This window comes from Dermacentor variabilis, chromosome 8 (assembly GCF_050947875.1).
Source record: "Dermacentor variabilis isolate Ectoservices chromosome 8, ASM5094787v1, whole genome shotgun sequence".
In the NCBI taxonomy this organism is placed as follows: domain Eukaryota; kingdom Metazoa; phylum Arthropoda; class Arachnida; order Ixodida; family Ixodidae; genus Dermacentor; species Dermacentor variabilis.
This window is the reverse complement of record NC_134575.1, coordinates 5,937,118-5,961,605: the sequence shown is the minus strand read 5'-3', so window position 1 is coordinate 5,961,605 and position 24,488 is coordinate 5,937,118. Positions and strand designations below refer to the sequence as shown.

Genomic DNA, 24,488 nt, shown 5'->3' with positions numbered 1-24,488 from the left:
GCAGCTGTGGCGCTTCTTATTATTACTATTCTTATTATCAACTCAGCTTCTCGCAACGTCTGTTGAAACCTGCCATTGCTAAGCATCGAATGTTATTACGTTCTAAATTGTACAAAGCAAGTAACGGAACGCTAATCGACGATTCATTGGTAATCTTGCCTTCGTATTTGTAGGTGCGCATTCTGTCGACGCCGGCGAATAGTGTTCCCGTGTGCACTCTCAGATTAAGTATATAGAGTAGCACTGATGCTCGCCACGTTGAGATTCACTGCTTTATTAAAAAGTCACTCCTTGTGCTTGCAGAACTAATAGAATGTCTCACACTTGTGTTTTGTCGTTACTCCTTATTGAGTTTTAAGTACAATGCTTGATAATTCTGTACATGAACTTTGGCGCCTTTTTTTTTTTATTGCGATGAAGACTTGCCCTTAAGGCATAATTCGTGGAGCGTATATCTGTATTATATGTGTGCTGTGAGGCCTGTGTTGCGTATGAATTGAAGCAGTGTTTTGTGGAATCTGTTGTCATGTATCCAGCGGTAATAGCTGGTTCTTTGGCGCCTTGTGAACAGTGCCTCATGAAGCTGAACTGCATAACAAATGCTAGGCTACTTAATGCCACTTCAATGCCAGCTTCAATGTCAGGCACTCATTCGCATGGTATCGACTTACCGTAGTTATACGATCGAACCAATGCTCACCGCGAGGCAATGCTCAACATTGGCCTTCGTTTGAACGCTGTTGTGCACCGTTCAGTAGCTGTTCTGTTTTTAGAGCGCAGCGCTTAGGCGCCCGTTCCTGCGTTTTCCGTCGGCGTACCTCGTCGGCGTAACCGAGCGAACGACCACAGCGAATGATGAAAGAGCGAACGCGGAGCGCAGCGGGAGATGAAAGACGGCGATAGCGAAGGGAGCGCGAGGAGGAGGGCATGGCGAAAGCCTGAGAAGAAAAGCCTGTAGTGCCGCGCAAGACGTGCTCTGCGCCGACGACTGCTACGAGATGGCGCCAAAGTAGCGCGCCGTCGTCTGTTCCCCGATGGCATGTGGCGAGCGCTTCCACCGATACCGTGTATGTGGAAACAAAGTGCTGCGTGAGCGGAGGCCTGTCTGCCGTGGCTACTGCAAAACGCGCCAACACATCACCCACGCGCTGCCTCTCGCGATCTTCCGATTAGCGAGACAGTCGCGTCACATTTCGCTCCGCTTGCACTGTGCCGCACGAGTCAGATTGCCCGCATCAGCGAATATATCGCGAAATGAGAACGCGTATATCTGTGAGCTCAAATTTAGCATTAGGAAGTATCGTAATCGTCGGCTAATTTTTTGTGCGCGCCCTTGAAGCGGGCAAATTCATCCACCAAATCGTTGTTCGGTTTAACGCTGTCGAGGCAAAATTAGAATTTTTTGGGCGCGTCAGGTGCATGAGTCAGCAACATGTCCTGCACTGGTAAACACCTCGATGTCGCAACTTGGCTCAGGGACCGCTACGCGTCCCGGACTGTTCGTCAAATTGATTCTCGGGAAATGTCCAGGTGCGATTGAAGCACAGTGGCCACTTCAGTCAATGGTCAGCGCTGCCCTAATGTACACGGCGTAAGTGAGGAGGAGTCCATATATATAGTCGAGTCCCGTTTTTGAAGGCATTGCTGAAAGCTGTGCGTGGTTGGTTGCTGTAATGTTGTAACATATTCACAGCATAATTCAAAGTGAAAGGACACGACATCATGCGAGGATATACACAAAAGAGTATAGAAGGATGGGCGCTTGTCCTGGTACTCGTCTGTTTACGTCCTCGTCCAAGGTCGCGCTGTTACATTTTAATTTAGGCAGGATCAGCCGGGTCCGGTCTGAGACGATGTTAACAGCGCAGAATGAGCGCGACAAGGAGCGCGTGGCGCAAGCGGCAGTCCTCATCCTCGTCGCTACAGATCGCATGCCGCAACCCTTCTTGAATGCTGTCGTGTCCACAATGCTCGATAGACTGATCCACTGCCAGAACAAAAAGTACTGGTAAAGGCTTTGTTAGCTCTAGTCTAATTCGTGAATTCTGGAGGCCTTCGTCATAGACATCAAGAACGCCGCCTGCTATTGCTGCATATACCGTGCGATCTCTCTTAATAGAAACCGACTTTCTTAAAATTGAATTTAACCGATACAATGATAAATTATTTACTATTCTTAACATTTGCTCTTAAGTTTTTAACATTCGCTAAATTTTCAGTACACGGGCTGCCCCGGCTACAAATTGAATCCGCGACCCATCGCTAACTGCAGACACCGCGTCACTGCTGCGAGTTTCCAGCCTTATACGTATCGCGAGGATAGGAAAGATGAGACAGCGACTAGAGCAGCTCGGGCTGTTCACGTGGCACAATGTACTGTATGGCGCTACATTTTACCTAGCTCCTATGTATTCTGCGAGGACTTGAAACCACCCGTCAAACAAACAAAAAAAGGCAAATGATTTGAGCGGCAGGAGCCTGTGCAAACCTGAAGGGCCTGTTCTTCTCTGAGGATGTTCCTCTTTTCGTTGTTTCACAAATTGGTGTGATTCTTTCCTGGCGCGGCCAGCCTCCACGTGGCGACGCACCCACACGAAGAAAGAAAGAAGATTAAAGGAAGGGAGATTTGATTGTGTGGAAGTAGAGAAATTAAATGTGCGAGTTTTCTGCGTCTTTAATCTTCGTGCAGCCCTCCGAATTTATAGATGAGCTGCTTGTCCGTATTGCAGGGCGTGCGATCTGTTTACTGCTTTTACCCCCCACCCCTCCCGCCTTAGAGCTCGTAACAGTAAAGGACCATTTGCGTTGTCTCCGGATATACGGATGCACTTCCCGCCTGGGTTACCACGACGTGAACAGGCCATGCTGTACCGTCTATGGCTAGGCGGTGCCTTTATGAACTCATATGCTTTCCTTATTGGAATGGCCAACAGCCCCACGTGCGACACATGTAACAGCGATGAGTCGCTCGCACATATATATTATCTGCGTCTTCCCGCGATATAGTGCCCACACTCTAAGAAAAATCCCGGGGAAAACGGGAGTAACTGCGCCGTTAGTCCTAAAAAGGGCGCTTTCGTCCCTCAAAGGACTAACTGCATGAATATGCGTGTCGTGTGCAAATTTCGGAGAGTAAGTGTTTAGTCCCTGTTCGGAAAGAGAGCAATGGGAGGACGAACGGCAACAGTTACTCCCCAGGCACTTCGCTGTTTTCGTCCGTGTCATGGAGCGATGCGGCGAAAACGGTATTGTCTATAAATCGTGAATGGTTCGAAGTTCGTGCATTGTCTATTGAACTACATGCAAAGCAGCACCTTGCCTCTTCGTGAAAAAATTACGTGAAATTTAAAACTGGAATGTGAAGAGCCATGCCCTTCGTGCGCACCCCATAAGTGAGCGATACACATTAAACGCGCAAGTCATTGATAGACGGATAGATTTTCTTGGTCAATAGTACCTAAGTTCCTTCCGTTCCAAGGAGGTTGCGAACTGAAGCGATGTGTAGCTCAAACGGCACACGCTAAGCGACAGAGAAATTGCCCTTCTCTGTCGTCTTCGGTGCCCCTTTTGAGCTCACTACACGTATACATGGAGTAGTGCCTCAGTTTAAATCACCCTAAGAATACGCGGGCTGATTTCTTTTCGCAGCCGCTTATGGTTGCAACTACACTCAACGTTAGACTCTCACTGCATAGCTTGCACAAAATGCGGAGTCGATTTTATATTGCCGCACTTGCGTTCCCATGTTTAACTTTGTCTAAATATCTCGCCTTGTCAACAAAACGGTGAACGTCTGGTTGAATGGTTGAATGCAACTATAATAAATACCATGAAAGAAAGAAAAAAAAAAACGGCGTAGTGAAGTGGAAAGAGTACCTGACTTGTGAGCGAGAGGACGTGAGTTCGAATCCTACTCTCGGGCACGTTTTTTTTTTTTCCAGCTCATTAAATTTTTTCATTAGGGTATAAATACCTGATTTAATTCCACCTTTGCGGAGCATCGGAACGAATTACCGTTACTCCCTTGAGGAGCATCAAGCAAGGGCAACTGTTATTCCCTGAAGGAGTAAGCGCATGGGGAGTAACAGTTCATACCATGTCAGTTAGTCCCGAAAAGGACTAACCTCCCTACCCCTTTTAGTCCTTTTTTTCTTAGAGTGAAGAGACAAGTTATGTGCAGAGTACTGGACCAGTTGGACAATCGTCCACTATCAGAACTGAAAGCTTTAGGTCAGTGCTCCGAAAGAACATCCGCGTTGAAGGCCTTACTCGCATTGTTAAGGTTTCTGAGGTCATGGGGGGCTTCACGATAGACTTTAAGAACGCCGCCCCCTACCGCTCTGTAGTGTACGCGCTTTGTTCGGGCTCGTCTCTCATTCTCTCCATCTCCCTCTTCCGGTCTTTCTCTTTTTATTCCCCTTAACCTTTCCCCCCGTGCAGGGTAGCCAACCGTAACGACCTCTGGTTAACCTCCCTGCCTTTCTCTGTATTCCTTTCTCTCTCTCTTGGCGTTGGCTTGGTTGTCTTGTTTCTGACCTCGTATTTTTTGGCGGGGGGGGGGGCTTAATTACATTACTTCCTTTGTTTAGGATTCGAGCCGCCAATTTCTGTCGATGTTTGTTTCCGCTTAGTTTTCTTTGTCGCGGTGTTTCTTTAGGAGCGTGCTGTGCTGCGCAGCTGTGCCGTTTCGTGGCTTGCTGTTCTGCTGAAAAGGATAACTTGCCCAAGCGCACATGGGGTTTTATAGCTTGTAAATAAAAGTCATCGTCTTAAATCCGTGTAGTTAACCGCCGCGTGATGACAGTCAGTTCATCTGTGGCTCAGAATCGGCTGTCTGTGGTGCGACTTTCCCAGCCAATAAATGCAATTCTTAGACTTTGTGTGTGTGTGTGTGTGTGTGTGTGTGTGTGTGTGTGTGTGTGTGTGTGTGTGTGTGTGTGTGTGTGTGTGTGTGTGTGTGTGTGTTTTAGTATGTATCGCATTTAGAGTATGTCAGCGCCTATGACTGCAGTGCGTTCGTGCTCCCCGGTTCTATCGTGCGTCATATTGGTGGCGTGCACTTGTCGCTGCAATGCCGTTATTTCTTTTTTCCTTGAAAAACATTAATAGCGATAACCGTCGTCACTTCGTATACGTCGTACTTCATATATGTCGAGGCACTTCGTATATGTCGAGCTGTGCTCTAATGTTTTTGTACGCACGGATCACCAAAGGGAAGAGCTCTTTGATGCGATAACTCGAAGGCGCTGCAGTAGAGGCTCCGGATCATTTGGCTGCCTGCTCGAATTTCAGTACGGACAGGGGAGGGGAGGATAGGGGGGGATACAGGGGAGGGGAGGATAAGGGAGACAGGGGAGGGGAGGATACATACGTACGTACGTACGTATATACGCGCGCACGCGGTCAGAAAAGTAAGTCGTAGCGCAATACGCCCGATCTCCGCCAGCGGGGCGAAACGGGGAGAAGCTTCCGGTTTCGCTCGTGTCCCTCGCGTCCGGTTCCACCTCCCATTACGGCAGAGTGTCTCGGCTCCGTCTCTCGGATTTCGCTTCTTCCGCAGCCGGAGTAGCTTGCGAGGCTTCGTCTATGGCTGTGTGGGCCGCCGTCCTGCGAGGCTTCCCTCTTCCCGCCTTGCCTGTCCTGGACGTGTGTGGATGCACGTCCGCCCTCGGCGGCTTCGAGCGGAAGCTCGTTTCGAGCGCCGCGCACGCGCCGCTTCGCTGGTGCACTGCGGTGCGCGCGGCGTGGGGATACGCGGGGCGCAATCTTTTTATTCGCGCCTCCACCCGAAAGGCGGCGCCTGTGCTATACACGTAGAGCGCAGCGCGCTGTCCTCCTCCGTTGCACCACGTGCGCCACCACCGGTGCGGGCATCGCAGCAGCCCAGCAGTGCGTCGCTTGTGAAGCGGGACTGCACCCACCGCGCGCGCCATTTCCTCACGCGTGGCGAAGTCATATGCGCACGTGGTCGCTTTCTTCGTTCGTTGTTTCTTTCTCTCTCGCTTTGTGAGTGGAAGAATTTGCGATCTCTCTAAGGGTAGCACAAAGCTGCAAAAGAATAGCGAGTGTGTTCCTCAGAAAGAAAGCTTCGCAGTCATCGAAAAATTCGTCCTGCTCAGGGGATCGAACTCACGACCACCTCTTTAACGGTGCGGTAGATCTACCAATGAAGTTAACTGGGAGGCTGGCAAGTTCTCAAACGTTTAGCACTTACACTCCGCATAGCGAGAAACTTGCCCTCGTTTGTGCGCAGATCTTCACGCTGGTCTCGCAAGGCGTCAAAACAGAGAGAAACGGCTCGTTTGCTCTCATCCGTCTTAGGCGCTCAGAAAAAAAAAAAAAAAAACATAGAAGCCGTAAGTAAACCAAGAAAAAGCCGAAGCATCCACTGGAAACATTTTCGCGAGACTAAGGGTGCCCTTGCAGCGAGCTGCGAGTTTTCTTTCGCGAGCCTAGTGACTCTAGAATAATAATAATAATAATGGAAAAATTACACTGCCGCACGATTATTTTCATTAAAGTTTATTTTCTTTCTTATGAGAGTCAGTTCGGCAAGAGGGGGGACGCGGTTAACAAATTCCATCGGCACTATCGTCGCGCTGGCACCGCTGCTATTTAAAGTTGCGCACCGGAAAATCAGCTGAGCTCGACTATTTGCAATGGCTCAAATTTTCTCTAGCATTTTCTCTGTTTCTTTTTTGTTTTGGGTTTCCTGTGACCTAGCTTGACTCTTCTTGGAACTTTTGCTTACGTCCACTCATGCATGCGTTCGTGTGGTTTTCATATCGGATATTTGGCCGTTTTTTCCGCGCAAGAAAAAAATATTGGGCCTGCTGCGCGCGCGCGTGTTTTGCCGCTTGTGTTTCGTGAGAGCGCTCCTGGCACCGTTAATTTCGGTTTGTTTTTATTACGTACTTCCGCATCTGAGCACAGTTTCGGTGCGCACTGTGTGTACTCGCTAACTGCGTAAAGGTGGGAGGGTTAGCTTTCGTTCCAAGCTGGTCGAATGCACAAGCGTAAGATAACATTTATTTCTATGGCGTTTTGCCATTTTGCTGTTCGCAAATGGGAAGACAGCAAGGTCTGCAGTCGAAAGCCGCACATCACGCGGAAAATAACGTTGCACCGCGCTAGTAGAAAATAAACGGACACTAGAGGAAAATATTCAGTGGATCCAGTTCGGTAAACTAGTCGTCTAGAATTATAAAAATTAGTATTCTGTGTGCGACTATATCGCTTTACTGCGCAGCTTACTGCGCTTTACTGCCGTAACGGACAAGTCGTGGTAATTAATTTCCGCGGGACCTCCCTGTATGCCGGTCTCTCTGAATTATCCGTTGCTGACGTCGCATCAGAAGTGCCATAGTCGACAACAGGTGGCGCCGCCACTACGATTTCGCATTTTTGTCAATCTCTGGCTTGCAAAAGCTCTGTTCGGGCTGCGAATGATGAAGCTCGCTATTGCATAAGCCAGATCTTTCAACACAGCTCGGCTCAATCAGTGCCGCTTTCAAGTTTTGCGCGTCACCCGAACAATGGTGACAGGCGCGACGACAGGGACGCTGCGAACGACATGGCGCGACGACTTGGCAATGGTTCGCGCATGCCGGACACGTGATTCAGCCGTACTATACGCGGGCGCACAAAGGCTCACCCGCCGCGCTGGCTTAGCTGCTGTGTGGTGCTGCACTACTGAGCACGAGGTCGCGGGACCGGCCGCGGCGGGCGCATTTCGATGGGGCCGTCTACCTCGTCTACCAGGGGCTCGTCAAAGAGCCCCTGGTGGTCAAAATTATTCAGGAGTCACCCACTACGGCGTGCCTCATAATCAAATCGTGTTATGGCACGTAAAATGTCAGAATTCATTTAATTTCGAAGCCTTCTTTTGAGGAAACATCATAAGCTGATAAACCTAATGATGATACTTCTGACAGATAATAAGAGTTGGCTTAAGTTCCGTTAAGGGCTCTTGTTATAGTTCCTTGGTGTAATGGGACCCAACCAATCGTTTACCCGCAACACGCTGCCGAAGTGCCTGTTCCCGCTTAAAACTGACTTCGTTTGTTATACTATAAGGTACTATGGCACTACACTACAGCGTAGTGCCTTGTATTCGGCAGCAGTGTGTTAACCACCGGTGGTCCACGGCGTACGAGCAGCAAAGTGCGCCTAAGGTAGAAAAAGAGGGCTAAAAACGCGGACAGACGGAAGAACACAGGACCATCGCTCGTCCTGCTTTCTTCCTTCTGCCCGTGTTTAAAGCGCTGTTTCTCTACCGTCGAAGCTTGCCAACGAGCTCGTCTTCAGACCCTTTCAAGTAACGAAGTGTGATTCGTTTTTGTTGGAGCAAGCGACGAACGCCCGTCGAAATCCACAGAGATATGCAGCCCACGTATGGGGAAAGGTGTCTCGCTTTGAGAAGTGCGAGACAGCGATCCACGTGCATCGACGAAGGTGAGACAGCAGTCTGACGGTGGTTCCACAGTCAGCCGGTCGAATTCTACCACAGGGGCATCTGAAATTTAGTGCTGCGATGGGACAAACGTCTGAAGCGGTGTGGGGACTATATGAAAAAATAGTATAAAGTACCTAGAATAGTACGTTTATATTGTAATTATCGGCCTGTACCTTATTTTCGCTAATAAAAATAGTAGCAAGGACTTTTTGATTCGCCCTCGTATTTATCATTCACGAGCTCAGCGTTAAGCCTTACAAATGCTTTCGCTGTCGTTTTGTTAAGCCTCTTTATGCAGGTCTTGTAGTTGCGCTTCCATAAAAGGCAATCTCACAGCCGATCCTTACGTTTTCGCTGCTTGCAGAAATTGAAATGCGACGCAATGTGCATGGTAACGTTTGTTTGCTTCCATAGTGCTAAAAAAGAATACGGGGTTTTACGTGCCGAAACCACGATCTGGTTATGAGGCACGCCGTAGTTGGGGACTTCGGAAATTTGGACCACCTGGGGTTCTTTAACGTGCACCTAAATCTAAGCACGCGGGTGTTTTCGCATTTCGCCCCCATCGATATGCGGCCGCCGTGGCCGGGACTCTTCCATAGTGTTCCTTTGTTGCGCTGCTGTTGGCATACGAGCCGCGATTTGAGAAATGACGAATGGGCATAGCTGCGCCGTGGAATCGCAACATTAAAGAATGAAACCCGACACAACCGCGAAGTTGAGAGAAAGAAATGAGTAAGGAGGGGGCCAACGCCGTCGACATCTGCGCACAATAAGAGTTGGGGCCGGGCATGTCAAAAGGGGTAGCTGGCCCATGCCGTCGTCCGACTCATCCACGCTAAGGACGTTGTTGAAGGGAGGAGCAGGTTCTCATCGATAACCACGAGTACTGGGTTTACCTACAATGTCTACATAAGGAGTACAGAACGCTACGTCTCTACAGTCTAGCATGACTGAATGAAGCACACCCGAGGAGCCGAAAGAGTCCGCTTAGTACCCCTCTGTCTTCCCTAGATCCCTAGGCCAGGGAAATCTGCCGTCACACCTTCGTCCAATCGGAGCGTCCAAAGTCGCCTTGAGGGCGAGAGCGCGCACAGTCACTCCGGCATCTTTGTTTCACTGAACACAAGTGGAGGGATACCCCCCGGATACCCGGACCACTGCTCCAGAGAGAAGGAAGCGGGCGGGGGGGGGGGGGGGGGCGCTCGTAGGGGGGTTGTCACGCTTGGCTCAATTGGCGCGCCTTGGTTCCTAGGATAGCCCATCAATTAGCGCTCTTCTGCGTCTTCCTTGTCCCTTCTTGTTCTTGTTCCTTAGTGAAATGGCGCAGCCCGCTGTGGGGGATCGGCCAATAACCGGGCGGTGAAAGAACTGTTATCATTTCTTTTTAATAAATTAAGGCGAAATGAAATAAGCATCTTGCATATGAGACTTCGAATGTGTACTGTTGCAGATATGAATAATCAGTTGTCGAAGTATTAGGTAAAAATAATTATGGGAGCATAATAAGTATTAAGAAGAATTTTAGCATGCGGTTCTTTTTGTTTCATGCAGAAATATGCAGAGGGCTTCACAAACGTTCCTGTATCTGTAACCCAGTACGGTAGCCCCGAAGGAAAGAACTACAGGAAGAGTCAAATCCGAGCCAAAATTGTGGAAGGGTTCTTCTAAATATCAGATCCTTGTGATCTAATGGCACTTGCCCACTCTGAGGGATTGATCGAGCATCGAGTAGGTGACTGTGAGTGATTAAACTCGAGTAAAGTGTGAAATAATTCCAAATTTTATAATAGTAAGCTATGAACAAAGATAGAAATTGTAGAACCTGCATGATATTATGAAACTGAAAGTTCTACCATGACCATAAAGCAAAAGCAATTCAAGTTCAATTTCGGTGAAAAAAGAGGAGGCTAAAAGAATTTGTATTCAGAGTTTAAATCTCATATAACCTAAGAGAAAATCTTGGATGGCAGTGTTAACCTTCCCGTCGCTATGCCCAAGTGTAGAGGCGCCCAAAGAAAGCATATTTTGAACAGTTAAATATAATCCAAGAAGGCGGAGTGGTGTTTCTACGGTTCGTTCTTTTAAGCTAATAAATCGCCGACAAGAAATTAAAAAAAATGCTCTATACACATGACAAATCGGTGAGGGTGCCAAACCAGCCCTGTAGAAATAAAAATTTAAAAAAGGTACGCGACAACGAAGCCTACTAATAGTTACATGATTTTTTCTTGATTTGCATAGGGTGCTTTTCAAGGGGTAAAATAAGTGTTTAAAATCCGAGAAATTCGTTATAGATGGTACAGAGAATTCTCGCATCATCATTCGCCTCCAAAATCTTGCAGCTGTGATTAATGCTGATGTAGGGAGTATTCGAATGGCTGAACCAGCTGTCGTCACCGACGAATCAGCCGTTTCGTTTAGCACTAGGCCTATATATGCTGTTCTGCCCCTCTGGGCGATCCTACCGCTTGCCACCAGTTTGTTCTGCCCCTCTGGGCGATCCTACCGCTTGCCACCAGTTTGTTGTACCCCTCTGGGCGATCCCTCCGTTAGCAACCAGCTTGTTGCATTTGAAGGCGATCTCACTGCAAGCGACCTGTCTCTCGAAGCTCCACCGACATTCCTTATTGGGTAGCGTGGCGTTGCCGGCGAGCTGCAGGCCTCCGGTAGACCATGGCGACCGAGCAAGGGCGAGACGACGTTTTGCTATTGCGAAACTTGCACTGTTCTATTCCATGGTAGTTGAAAGAAAATAAGAAGAGAAATGAAGTATCAAGTTGAAGTACATGGTATGAAGTATATCCCACAAATACAATTCGGAGCCCCTTAAATAGGCTCTCTTACAATGGTGTGGGCGGGATCTTGCTTGCGTCGATGACACGTGACAGGCACAGAGACAAGGCCCCTCCTCCTGCAATACCAGGCACGGGTAGGAGAAGTCGATTCTCTTTTCGACGGATCTGAGGGGAGCGGAAGAGTGAATGACTTCTCCGGTGCTCGTGGGCTCGCGCGCAGGGGGTAGATTGAGCGACGAGGTAAGCACGCCCGATGCCACGACCGTTGAGACGGGAAGGGGATGACGTCGCACCCACGGTGCCGTCCCCGTTGAGACGGGAAGGGGATGACGTATGGCCCTTGGCGTCAGGCCATGCCTAACAATGCCTAGGTACCCAGGCTAGATGAATATTAGTGTAGTGTTGAGGTACTAAGGACTTAAACACTCGCAGAAGCTGAGATTTCGTGAGGTGCTCGTGAGTCAAGAATACAAAGATAGAGAATCAGTAACAATGACTACATAATCTATTGTTGGGCCTAATTTACGAAGGGTCGGTACTACTGCTAAAAATTCTGCAAGAAATATTGGTCTCCTCAGTTTCGTTTCGTTTCGTTTTCTTTCACTGGTGGCGCATACCACTGTGGGGGTTTGGCCAAGATTCGGATGATATTAGAAAATCGCGGTTATTACTAAAATCAGTAATAATTTTCAGGAAGAAATGAATGAAAAATAGCCTACCAAAAAGTCAAGAAAATCATCCCGAAACTACCGAAATTCTCTTCCATTCACGCCACAGCTTCTTTCTTTTTCCTCGCGGCCTCTGGGAAGCGCGTATTCTTTCCGTTAGTTGGAGCTCGAAATCGACCGAGTTCGATTGGTGATGCTTCGTGCGACGTGCTGACGCATTACGGCGCCGGCGCACTGTTCCTCCCTACCCTCAACGTTGGCCTTCAGAATATCACTAGATGGCATAGAACTCATTTGCAGACGGAAAATGCAGTCTGGCAGTATTTTAATTCATCAGCAGCATCATCAACATAATCGCCATAAGAAAGACATCAAGTTATGCGGTTTTACATGCCACAATCAAGATCTGATTTTGAAGTACGCCGAAGTGAGGGACCCCGGACTAATTTTGACCGCCTCGGGCTTTTTAACGTGCACCCAACGCACGGTACGCGAGCGTTTTTGCGTTGTTCCCCCATCGGAATGCGTCCGCCGCAGCCGGCATTCGATCCTGCGACCTCTGCAGGACCGCTGCGCCATATAGCTACAGCGCTACCACGGCGGGTTATTAGCAGCATAAATTTAAACGCGAACAATTCGAGAACGTCTAGAGTGCATTGTTTTAAGCTTGACTTAATTCACGCTATAGATTGTACGCCTGGGATTACACCATGCTTAGAAAAATGCTACGGTGTGGTTGCACTTCCGATGCCTATGTAATTAGACGCAATAGGCGTCCAGATTATTTTTTTTTCCTGCTCTGGTTCTACTTACCTCGATGGGTCAACGCTCGTCTGTAGCTTTGGCAAAACTTTGAACGTTACAACTTTTTTTTTTCACGTTTGATTTGCTGGCGACAATGTCACCTATTGCTACAATGACGCAAGCACGACGGGAGAGAAATACGGACGTGATGGAATCATCATCATCATCGTCGTCGTCGTTGTCGCCGTCGTCATTATCGTCATCATATTTGTAAGTCCACTGAAGAATGGAGGTTTCTTCCAGCGATCTCCAATTACACCTGTTTTGGGCTAGCTGATTCCAACTTACACCTGCAAATTTCCTCATTTCATCACCCTACTTAGTATTCCGGCGTCCTCGACTGCGCTTCCCTTCCATTGACACCCATTTTGTAACTCTAATGTGATCTGTCATACGCAATACAAGGCCTGTCCAGCTCATTTTTTTTTTTCTCGTAATGTCAAATAGAATATCGGCTATCCCCGTTTGCTCTCTGATCCACACCGCTCTCTTCCTGTCTCTTAGTGTTATTGTTTCGTTGTATCGCCCTTTGTGTGGCCCTTAACTCGTTCTCGAGCTTCTATGTTAGCCTCCAAGCTTCTGCCCCGTAATTTAGCACCGATAGAATGCAATGATTGTGCACTTTTCTTTTCGACGGCATAATAAGCTTCGAGTCAGGATTTGGTAATGCCTGTCATATGCACTACAGCCCACGATACCCTGTGAGTAATTGACCTAGATAAATGCACTCCTGCACAGACTTTAGAGGCTGACTGACGATCATAATTTCTTGTTCACTTGCCGGGCTGTTGAACATTACCTTTGTCTTCATGTTAATGTTCAATCCCTCTATTACGCTTTCTCCGTTAAGGCCCTCAATCATTTGTTGCAGTTCATGCCAGTGTTGCTGAACTGGACAATATCATCTGAAAAGCGAAGGTTGCTTATATATTCGCCCATGATCCTCACTGTCAAGCCTTCCCAGTCTATTGAATACGTCTTCTAAGCTTGCAGTGAATAGCATTGGAGTCATTGAGTCTCCTTGGCCTAATCCCTTTTTGGGCAAGCAAGGAAACGCGATTTCTCCTGTGCTTATTCACTTCGACGGAATACTGAGCTACAATGGGAGTCAATACGTGAGTAGCTGTCGCATGTGAATTCTTTTTTGCTCAGTCCTTCATCTGCAAGCGCTATTGGCGACGAGTCGCCATCTGTCGGAAGCACCTCGCTTGCGTAGTATGAGGGATAATAACGAGGCGCGCTCCTCGTAGGTTTGGCTGTCGGCGCTCAATAACAACAGCACGCGGGAGTCCTCCTGGACATTTGTGTAAGTATCCTCGACACGACAGAAGTTTTTATTGTGAAAATAATAATCTTGGGCAAACAGAAAGCACAGGATCGTTTACAGACACCATATCTTTACCGAATAGGTACAGTGAATTCCCACTGCGCGCGGTCGCCGCGGTGGAGTCCCCCGAACCGGTTTCTTCCGCGAAAGGTAGGCAGTCGCTGAGAGCAAACTATGTGAAATACGTTCCTGTACTGGGCTCTTTGTGTAACGAAACGGAGCATAACAGAACGAAGCCTCAATGCAGCGATCACGCGGGTTCGTGGCGACCGACTGCGTGCCTGCGCGCATGTCGGCGCACAGTGTTTCGCTTTCGCTGCGAGCACGTTTTCCAACCGTGCCGTGAGCTTCAGGCCGCAGCATCTGAGCATGTACACAAGCAACCAATGTTGCGTGGACGCTATCAGAGCTGTTCAAAAATATTTTCGTTGTATCTAGAGACGTCGACGCCTACGGCAACTTTTGATATGCTGTCGGGACGATCAAATCTTCTTCTTCTTCTTCTAAATTCTTGAACGTTTTAATGTCATTTCTCAAGTTTCATCGCATTGTATGGTTATCGGTCTTCTCAGCGAACAATATTCTGCTGCTTATTTTTCTTAATCCAGTACATTCAATGTTCGGTGCTAAGACAAACCTGAGAATATGCCATGGCTTTTTTTTTTTGTTTTAATGGGCATCAACAAGTTCATATATGCCAAACCGTCGTGACATTAGCCTGGCAGCGAGCGCGGGCGAACGTCTCAGTGCGCGTTTTCTGCTACTCACCGAACATCGCAGTCCCGGCGCCGTAGCAGAAACATTCCTCGCGTCTGTGCTTGCTGCATACCCGAGTTGTAGCCGATAGATGTTTGCCTCTTCTAAGTTTCGCGAGCCAAGCTTCACGCAGCTTCTCCTGCGGGCTTCGTCGCGTACGTCCGGCACTGTGGCACCGGTCAGTAGCCTAACCACGTTGGGCGCCTTCAAAGGGAGCCACTACCTATCATAGTGCTTTCAAGTGTTTGTCAAGCAGACACCCGAAGCGGGTAAGCCTCCTCACTTGATCAGAACCGCAGCGCAGGTGCGACTTCAAACTTTCGTTTTCAGCTTGATTTGGCGCTTCAGAAGCAGCCGACGCGGCCGCTGTGTCCACGTGACCCCTCGTATCACGTCACGCCGACGGCAGCGCCAGCTTTTCCAGTGGTCGAGCTCGCCCCCAATAGCCATGGTCCCTGATATGGCTTTGGTGTTCTTGAGTACGAGGTGGGGCGTTTCATTCCTAAAGCGGCTGCCGCTTTTCGGCGGCGGCACAACGACGGAAGTATGTCCGCGAGGCCAATGGAGTGCACGCGTTTGCAGTGAATCCCGAGCCCTTCGCAGCGTGTAGCTCGCCCACTCGTTAGCCTCGCTCACTCACGCGTATCGATGAGCTCGCTTAGTCAATCCGTCGGTCGATCAAAAGTTGCCGTCTTCACACCATGCTTCGCGGGGGCGATTATGTGTCGTCGGCTATCGCAACTGCTCACGAAAATTATAACCTTACGATATACGGCTATGCTTGTTATAGTTTGAAAGCACCCACACGAAAAGGAAAACGTTGACTAGGAGCACCAGCTTACTGATCAAGTTAACCTGGACTGCTCACTTCGCCGCAGGCTTTGCAGTCTCCGGTCCCAACATCATCGGCCATGGAAGAAAGAGACACCGCGTGTCTTGATGCTTCCGTCTCGGTATCGAAACGTGACTGGGTGAAGCAAACATCCCGTCGAAACATTCGATACATCTTTCATCCTTTGTTAAACAAGCACGGAATCGCAGAGTCATCGCGCTCTTTTCATTTCTAATTAATCGTCGGGTATGGGGCGTGCTATGCATTCTGTGTTTAAATATGTTGTCAACACAACTTTTGGTATGCATGGAATGCACATACACAAACCGCTCAGTGATTCGGAAGATCCTACGAGAGCTCGGACATTTCGTGATAGTACTTTTGTAATATCTTGTCACAACGTTTCTCGGCACACATTCAGGTTAAGCAATTAGAAGTTTTAAGGAGACAGCAGACGCATGAGAGTTATAGCTGGGACAATGACGTTTGAGGCGCTAAGGTTCCTGAATTCGTAGATAAGTCACTGGCTTGTTGAGCAGCTTGCATTTTCGAGCTGTGTCGACCAAGCTTTGACATTGCTTCTTGCAAACAAACATTCTTTGCAATCTTTCAACACAGGGCCCTTTTGATGCAGGCGAGAATGCCTCGCAACGCGTCGTCTGCTTACCGTTCTCGACAGCAGACGACGCGGACGCGTGTATACAGCACATAAAAACGTATGCCGCTTTGATATACACCGCCTCTCTCCTGATTGCCCAAAGCCTGTTCTTGTTTGCAACGTCGCTGCGTGGTTGGTTGTGTCTACCCAAGCTGCGGACGTGGGCGCATCAAACATTTGTGGACTGGCGCCTTCCGACAACCGGGTGCACGCGCTTGGACGTATGGTTCCTTGTGCGAAGCGAGCCGGCATCTTGGTCCGGGGTTGCCAAGGCAACACCGACACCGTGCTTACTGATGCGTTTATTAAAGATAGATGCATTGTTTTCTGGAAAGGAAACCTCCCGTTACGCGTCTAGCCGATTTTCGCGAGGTCCCGATGTCGCAATGTTTGCTTTCTGGAGATTTCTTCTGATTCCGTCCGTGATTTGAGAGAGATTGCGCTGCCGCATATAGTGCTTCGCTTGCATTGACCAGCTGGCATTCTTTGTTTCCTTTCTGGTTCTGAAAGCAGCGAGTGCGCAGACGGTTACGTATACGGTGCCCTGGTAATGATGATGATGAACTTCTCTCAACGCTCGCACGCACTAAGGGGTATAGGCCAAGAATCAGGCGGCAGGAGGTGGCTAAACGAGATTTTATTTTCTGCTTCTTCTCCCCTCCCCGTGTATGAGATACTTACCCTTATATGTTGTAGCGTTGTCGTAGAATTTTTTTTTATGTTCGCAATATTTCTCTGTAAATTGGTAATCTTTTCTGCCGAAAAAATTGTCCTGTGGATATTGTTATCAAGTCTTCTAACAGAGTCCCCCATGATTCTACTCGGAAACTGCAGACACCTGAGTAATGTATATAGGCCTGCTTTTAAAGCAGCTATTGCTTCTCTTAGCTCTCCGAAACATGGAAATATCTCTGAAAGTGTCATGTGTAAGCGGAGACCTTAAGTGCTAACGTGCTGTCTCTCTGTTCTGCTTCGCAGGTGAGTTTCCCTTTCCGGACGTCATCTTCCTCCGAGTCGTGGTGGAACGTGAGTTTTGACAAGAGAATGACCTCTGGTGAACTCAAAAGAACTCGGCTGCTGGTTGGCAGAGTTCATTGACATTTTGCATTGACGCGTCCTCAAAGGGAAAGAGAGAGAGAACAAAAAATTTCTGCACGCGTGACGCCTAAACTTATCTCTATGTCTAATTGATTGATCACTGTACATTTACTTTCCAGAGCTGTCACCGTAGCTGCACGAAATTTTCTATAGTAAATTCGGCTCTAAAGCACTCGAACACAACGATCTACTCACTTTATCGAACTAGCAGACCGGTGTACGCGCCTCCATTGCGACAAATCTATATATGAGTACGTAACTGGGAGTAGGCACCTTTTGCTACGCGTGTTGGCGGCGATGGTCGCGTGGTTAAAGCGCTTCAATTTTCGATCACGCTGTCAGCCTTGCTGGTGAGTTACTGATTAGCAAAAAAGAGAGGAGAAAAAAAAAAGAAACGGGAATTAGTGTGCCGCGGTGTCACCTAATGTAGCGCGCAACAAAACAACGGACCTGGAACAACAGCGCTCGCCGTGTTCTCCGTTCGTTGTTTTGTTGCGTCATGATGACTATAGACTTTGTGAAGAAGAAGACGCGTCTCGGGGCACGGCCGCATCGCCAACGCGCGGCTCGGCTCGCGCTGTTGATTGCTGGCGTCTTTTTGGACAGTGCTTCGGGCTGTCTCGCCGTTGCCGGTCGCTGTGCTGTCGCTGTGCATTAGGAGCCGCCAATAAACCTCTCCTCACCTTTAAAATTTCATCAGACTCGGTCAGTGAGCGTGATTCTCCTGACTATAGTTGTGTGCTGCACTGGCTGTGGATCTGCTTCAGGATTGATCGTGGGCAGCTACTTAATAAGCCATTCGGTACCACTGCCTTCTGTCTCGAACTGCATGCCGCATTGCGGCAGCTATGCAGAGAAAGAAAGAAAGAAGGTAGATGTGGGTTGCACGCGCGCAGTGCTCTCGTGCGCCTCGAGCCAGCCGCCGTCCTCGTGCCGCTTCCCGGCGCACTGAGACGACCGGTTGACAGTCCACTGTGCGTGCCACGTTACAACCGCCCCGTCGCTGCAGTTTGTAGTAGTTCCAGTAGCTGTACTAACTACTACTACTGCTGCTGCTGCTGCTGCTACGAATGATCGATCGATCGATCGATCATCCATGTTTTATTTAACGTGTCCAGGAACAACCCTGTGGTCTGAGTGCTGGCTTGCGGTAAAAAAAAATACGAGTACAAATACAAGAAAAAAGAGCACATGAAATATAAAGCGACAATTATGAAAAGCAACAATTTACAATGAACGAAATCCTCGGTGAATTCACGAAAGAAAGGTGGAGAAAAAACACTAACAATGTGTGAGACTTGATAAAAATAAATGAATCCAGCCAGTGGATTATGTACCCAGAAAAAGATAGACAAACATGGTGTTGTAATATTGGAGCACAGGTAACCTAACAAAAATATAAAGTACAGCTTTGAAGAAAGAATAGAGAGGTAAAAACAAAAATATGCGTGCACAGAAAAGCCATTTGGGCATAACATTGGCACACAACAAAGGACATGGAAAGTTGCTAAAGCAAGCTCATATCTATCATCAAAGGTAGGGTAAACCGAAAATGAACAGAAGATTAGTGAGCAAGTACAATTAAAAAAAAAAAGCTGTACAGCTGAAGACGCAAACGTAAGTGAAAATTATATTAGTGGATAAGGTGTAGAAGAGGGAGAAAAGAACGGAAGGGTTATTTTTTTTTTCCGCGCGGTAGTTCTTCTCGGTGTTGCTATATACCAAACTCGAAAAGTAGCCAAACGAGTAAAGGACACGCGGAGAGAAACCTTTTGCAGCGATGTGGGCGCTGTACCAGCCCAGTCTGGAAACCCTGGCTCCTGCCACTCTTTCGCAAAAGCCGCCGTCACTGCCTACAGATACGAAAGGCGTTCGAATAGTCCGCGGTTGGGCAGAAAGAAACAGCGCGGCGCTGCAGGGGTTTCATGCTGTTCACGCTCTTCTACTTTTCCATGTTAATTCAGCGATTTATTCTCCTTTATTGAATTTATTTTTATGTCTGCCATTTGTGTACCGGGTAACCCGCGCGCCTTCGAGTACAATACGTGAAATTAATGAGCCGCGTCACGCATAAACCGACCTGTCGGAAGCCTGCGGCCCCTCAAGCGATATTACCTCACTTGGTAATTTTGTTTCTATTTCTTTCTGTTTTCTCTGCCCCACATCTGCGAAATTCTGCGGAGAGCTATAAGGAAGAAAGGAAAGAAGCTCCTATTGTGGCGACCATTTCGCTATTGTGTGAATATCGGGGAGCGGCTCCGAGTTGGCGGCTTGTAAAGCAGTCTCCGGAGGAAAATTTGCTGCGCACCGCTTCTCGAAAAGTGGCCGACCGCTGTGCTGTCCCTTCTTCTTCCGCTCTCTCCTGACTACCTTCTCGCTCCCTTCCACCTGATTGGCTACCGTTGAAGGCGTGTTCTTCTTCGTCACATATGTTGCGCTGTTTCCGCCGATTCGTCGCTCCTGCTGCGAAAGTAAGTGAAAAAGTGAATTGAAGCTTTCGCGGTGGTCTACAATACACGTCGGCCTTTCAATAGCTTGAAAAGTCCTAAATGGAACTAGTTTCGGAAAAGTCGCGGCGCTCTTTCGAATTTCATGTATGTCCTGCCTACATGCAGTTTTCAGCCGGTGAGGTGGGATAAGTGCGTTGGTATATAGCTCACTCGTGCAAGCAGTTTCGGAAAAACTGCTCACATGTGGGGCCGTATACAACTTTTATACATATCTGCATGGGCCTCTAACAGTTAATTGTCTCTAATACTTAGGGTTACGTACAGGGTGTGTTTTCTTTAGCTGCACCAAATTTTTATAAATTTGGAAAACATAGATCACGGTAAAATTATGCTTTCCATTCGAGTGTACGGATGGGTACCCTCTAGATACAGAGATATTTCGGCAATTACGTGCGTAATTAGCGAAGTTGCGGTAACTATCTAATTATCAACAGTACAAGGCTACAGCAAATGAGTATTTTGTGGCCCGTCCTCGAAACTACCTATCCCAACGATCAAATTTTGAATAGCTGATTTCATGTGGGAGCTAAGCGAACAATTAGTTCCCCTTGGCAGGCTCCTTGAAACCGAAACTGGCTGGAAGAAGAGTATGGAAAGAGACCTTATAGAAATGAACTTGGAGTGTTTGTAGATCGTCGGTAGTATTCTTGCACGTCGCTTTGCCTTCTTATTGATGCGTACTTTTTGCTATACAAAGGCTATCGTGCTGCCTGTAGGCTGGAGTTATCAACGTAACTGTTTTCTTTTGTCTCTTGTGGCTCGCGGGCCTGCAAACGGGCTGTTGTAAAGAAAGTTCATTGACACCAGTCGATGAAACGCTTCCTTTCTTTTTTTCATCTAATTGACCGATCCAGGGCGTCCGAATTGTGGAGGATAAAATTATTAGCCCCAGCGCGTCATTGCGACCATTTCCAGTGCTTGTGCTACTGCTCAAATGATTTTCGTGAGAGGATGCTTGTGTGATGCGGTATTACTTGAGCAGTTGTGTGATATTTTGTGGCAGACAGACGAATGCCGGCGGATGATGCTGTGGTGCCGCAGCCTTCTTTGTCAGTGCTGTACGTGCACTTTAGCTACGGAAGGCAAAACGCCGGTAGCCACGTTCTTCGCATCTGAGCGGGGCGCGTCATGCAGCGCCGTGGCGACCGACTCAGCCGTTCATGAGCGGTTTCTTTGAGGCAGATAGTGGCTTTTCGCTTTGTCGGTACAAACTTTCGTTTGTTGGTGCTTCTCGAGTGGTATTTCCTATTGATTTGAATTAAGACCAAGTGCTCTCAGAGCGCGCTTCGCAGCCTGGTTTCAGCGGGTTAGCAAAGCACAGTTGCGGCCTCTGATTTATCTGCTTTTTCGTGCTTGCATTCCTCCATTTGCGGTCTCAATATTTGTGAAACACTTCTTTCGGGCTAGACGTCCCTGTCGCCCGTCATTTCAGTCTGGGATCGCTTCGTTCATGTTTCACCGTCCATCCGCTGCAGCGCGTGGAATTCGAAACGACCGTCCGGAACCGAGCGGGAGACATCCTGAATCTTAACAAACTTTCGTGATTAAGAAAAAGAGAACGTGCGTTCCTGTTTCGTCTAAGCCGAGCTCTTGAATGTGTCTGCGAAACTCCCTTTTTCTCGTGCTTTCTTGTTTCTTGCGAATGTCTTTTCGTCTACCATAACTCGGCTTATTTCACTTCCCGTCCTTCGCGACATTTGTTATTCCGCTCTCCAGTTCGCTGTCGCGTCAAGGCTTTGGACTCGACGGCGCACCGTCGAGTAACGGCTCCTGGAAATTAGTCCTCCGCAGGTGAGCTGGATTTCGACGCGTTCGTGGGCACCGCAAAACGAGAGGAACGACGCGTAAGTAATGGGACGCTATGAGAGAAACACGAATTGACAATCAGGGTATACGAACCATGCAGAAGGACAAAAAGTTCAAAGACTGCCTTCCCGCTTCACAGGACAGAGGCATGTTGTGAAGTTGAAGCTTCTTGCACGGCTGTAATAGACAGTTTTAGCATTGCATGCTGATAAAGCTTCATACGCTGTAAACAGTGACAATAACAAAAGGAGCAAAAAGAACAACAACAAAGTTAGTGCGCATGCGCGGAATGCCCAGTGTATGTACACTATACCATTACAATACTTTTTAGAACGCAGCTTCTAGGCGCCCGTCCCTGCGGCGAGCGTCGGCGGCGTAACCGAGCGAACGAGCACAGCGATAGATGAAAGTGCGAACGCGGTGCGGGAGATGAAAGATGCGAGCCGCCAACGGCGGAGACCAATGAAAGCGGCCCCCTTCAGTGACGTGCGCGCGGGAAACTGGTGTCATGTGGACCCGCCCGACCGCTCGATGCGTACTCGTATCTGGTCTCGGCCAGACCGTTCGTTTCGTACTATCGTCTGCTCGCGTCTGCTCTTGCTCGTGCTTGTTTGGTTTTGCTTGGTTCGGTCTCGTTCGCGGTTGTTTCGATTAGTTTGGATTGTCATGATTTGTGATTGTTTTGAAATCTGATTGCATGCGTGACGCGAATTGTGTACTACCTTCTGGAAGCCATGTGGCACCAGTGATTGCACGGGAACCTTCGACGAGTCATGTATAAAAGCCAACGCGCTTGACCCGCAGATCAGGTTTTCGACGATTACCGACTCTGCTACATGTCTCTCTCAAGTTCTTTGCCTCAATATATTGCGAAATGAAAACACGTGTTGAACTACGCTCAAATTTCTCGTTAGGGAGTATCGTAATCGTCGGTGAATTTGCTTTTCTTTTCTTTTCTTCTTTTTTTTTTTTTGCTTAAGCTGTGCTAAAGCTATGAACTTTTTCGTTAAACACAGCTCAGTTTACCACGTACGTGTACAACACACTGAGACAATTTGGAACATTTCAACAATCTAACGTGGAGGAGCCGGCTATGTATTACGCTTGATCAGAACATTTTCCGTGCATAATAAATTAAAGGAATCAAATAGATGGATGTAACAGAATGTGGCCCCACCGTATGAGTATAGATACTCCGGCATGACGTCATTCCATGCTTATGTGCGTTGAGATACGCAAAGACCGCGTCATTGAACGAATGCATTAGCGTGAATTTCGCATAATGACCCATACATTGCTCCTCTATAGCGGAAGGCAAAGCATGTTGGACGTTCACTGTTCATCCTGTGCATGGTATACAGGGAACGCAACGCGGGAAGCAATCGCGTCGCGCGCGATGCGTCACCTTCATTTTGCGCCCTCGACCGAGGTATGAGCACAGCGAAGACCCCCTTCTTCCTTTTCGATATTTCCTCACCGATGAGGAGCATAGACACGGTGTTGCTTTGCGCTGGAGGTGGCAGATAGCGAAAATGAGGAAGATAAGATTAGCTGCCGGGCTGAGAGACCGACGCGTGTTCGCTGATGAGCCTCGTCGCAGTAAAAGTATCGCACGCTGCCAAATTCGAGGAAAGACACCGTGGACGAGCTACACACCTAGGGACAGCGTGGCGCTGTGCTTCGATAGGCTCGTATGCCTCTGCAAAGTCTCGGGCGGCTTCGTTACACGGCGCTAATCCTGAACGCAGAATGGACATAATTCAAAAGATGGTTGCTCAACGAACACGATTAGAGAGCTGAGATTTTGCGAAAGCGGCGCTCCGCTCTTTACACGGCCTGAACATGGAACTTCTTACTGTCCGAGACAGCGCGAACATAATGGCAGCGGCGGCCGCGCAAGCCGCGGCGCTTTCAGAAGGCAACGACACGCACCCGAGTGCAACGATCCGTCCCTCCCGTTTCACGTCGTCGCGGAGAAATCTGTCGCGCGCAGTGCATGGATTTCATACGGCGAACTCTTTCTGAAAGTTCCGCTGCAAACTTTTTTTTTTTCGCGTCACAGTTGCGAAACACTAATCTCGGATGCTGAAGTAAGCGCAGTTCCGGATAGGATTGCGCGACAAATGGGATTAGGGATTCAAGAGTCCCGAGTGCGCGGGGCACTCTTTGCGCAGCCTCGAAATGTGGCGCCTCGGTGTGCGCCGTGGCAAGAACGAAAGCGCAGCTGCATGCCGCATCAACCGGAACTGCTGTCGGAGACAGGGCGGTGAGGGAGAAAGCAGCAGCTCGCCTGCGTGTCACGTCCCGCAGACGAGTCCCGGTTGATGGGCGCCTACTAGGCGAGATCTACAGCGCGCACTGGGAATGTCGGCATCTCTCTCTTACATATATGGGTGGGCTTCCGGGCGTACGAAGGTAATTTACGGCAGGGTGTGCTTTGCTTCCAGAAAGGGATTGAGGGATTTCTGCTGTAGGGGGAGGAACAAAAAAGGGATCAAAGTTGGCCATAGGCCACTCCTGAACATCAAATTAGGGACAGTGGCTTCTTAGGAAGAGGGCGAAAGGAGCGCCGACAAGTGGCGCCATCTTTTTAATGCGTCTTCTAGCAGTGGCACGGGGGTGACTGGCATGGGGAAAAATACGGGAGACCAGAAATGTCTGCGGCGAGAAAGGCCAGGATATTGCCAGAAAAGCCCCCCCCCCCCCTCCTCAAGAAGCGGTGCTGCGGATACGATTCAGGAAATTAGAAAGAAGGCAAAAGACGTCGTGTGGTCGA

The 24,488-nt window shown here is 48.6% G+C and overlaps 1 protein-coding gene across 11 annotated transcripts in view; it reads left to right on the top strand.

Annotated features, from left to right (window-relative positions):
* Nucleotides 1-24,488, top strand: part of LOC142589543 (RNA binding protein fox-1 homolog 1-like) — a 555,879-nt gene that overhangs the window by 330,608 nt on the left and 200,783 nt on the right. For 7 of the 11 annotated variants that reach the window (XM_075700978.1, XM_075700981.1, XM_075700982.1 and 4 more), the window contains one exon: nt 17,277-17,324. The exons of the other annotated variants lie outside the window; for them this stretch is intronic. In XM_075700978.1, coding sequence (XP_075557093.1) covers nt 17,277-17,324 — 48 coding nt within the window. The remainder of the gene's footprint in view (nt 1-17,276; nt 17,325-24,488) is intronic. 11 annotated transcript variants of the gene reach the window in all.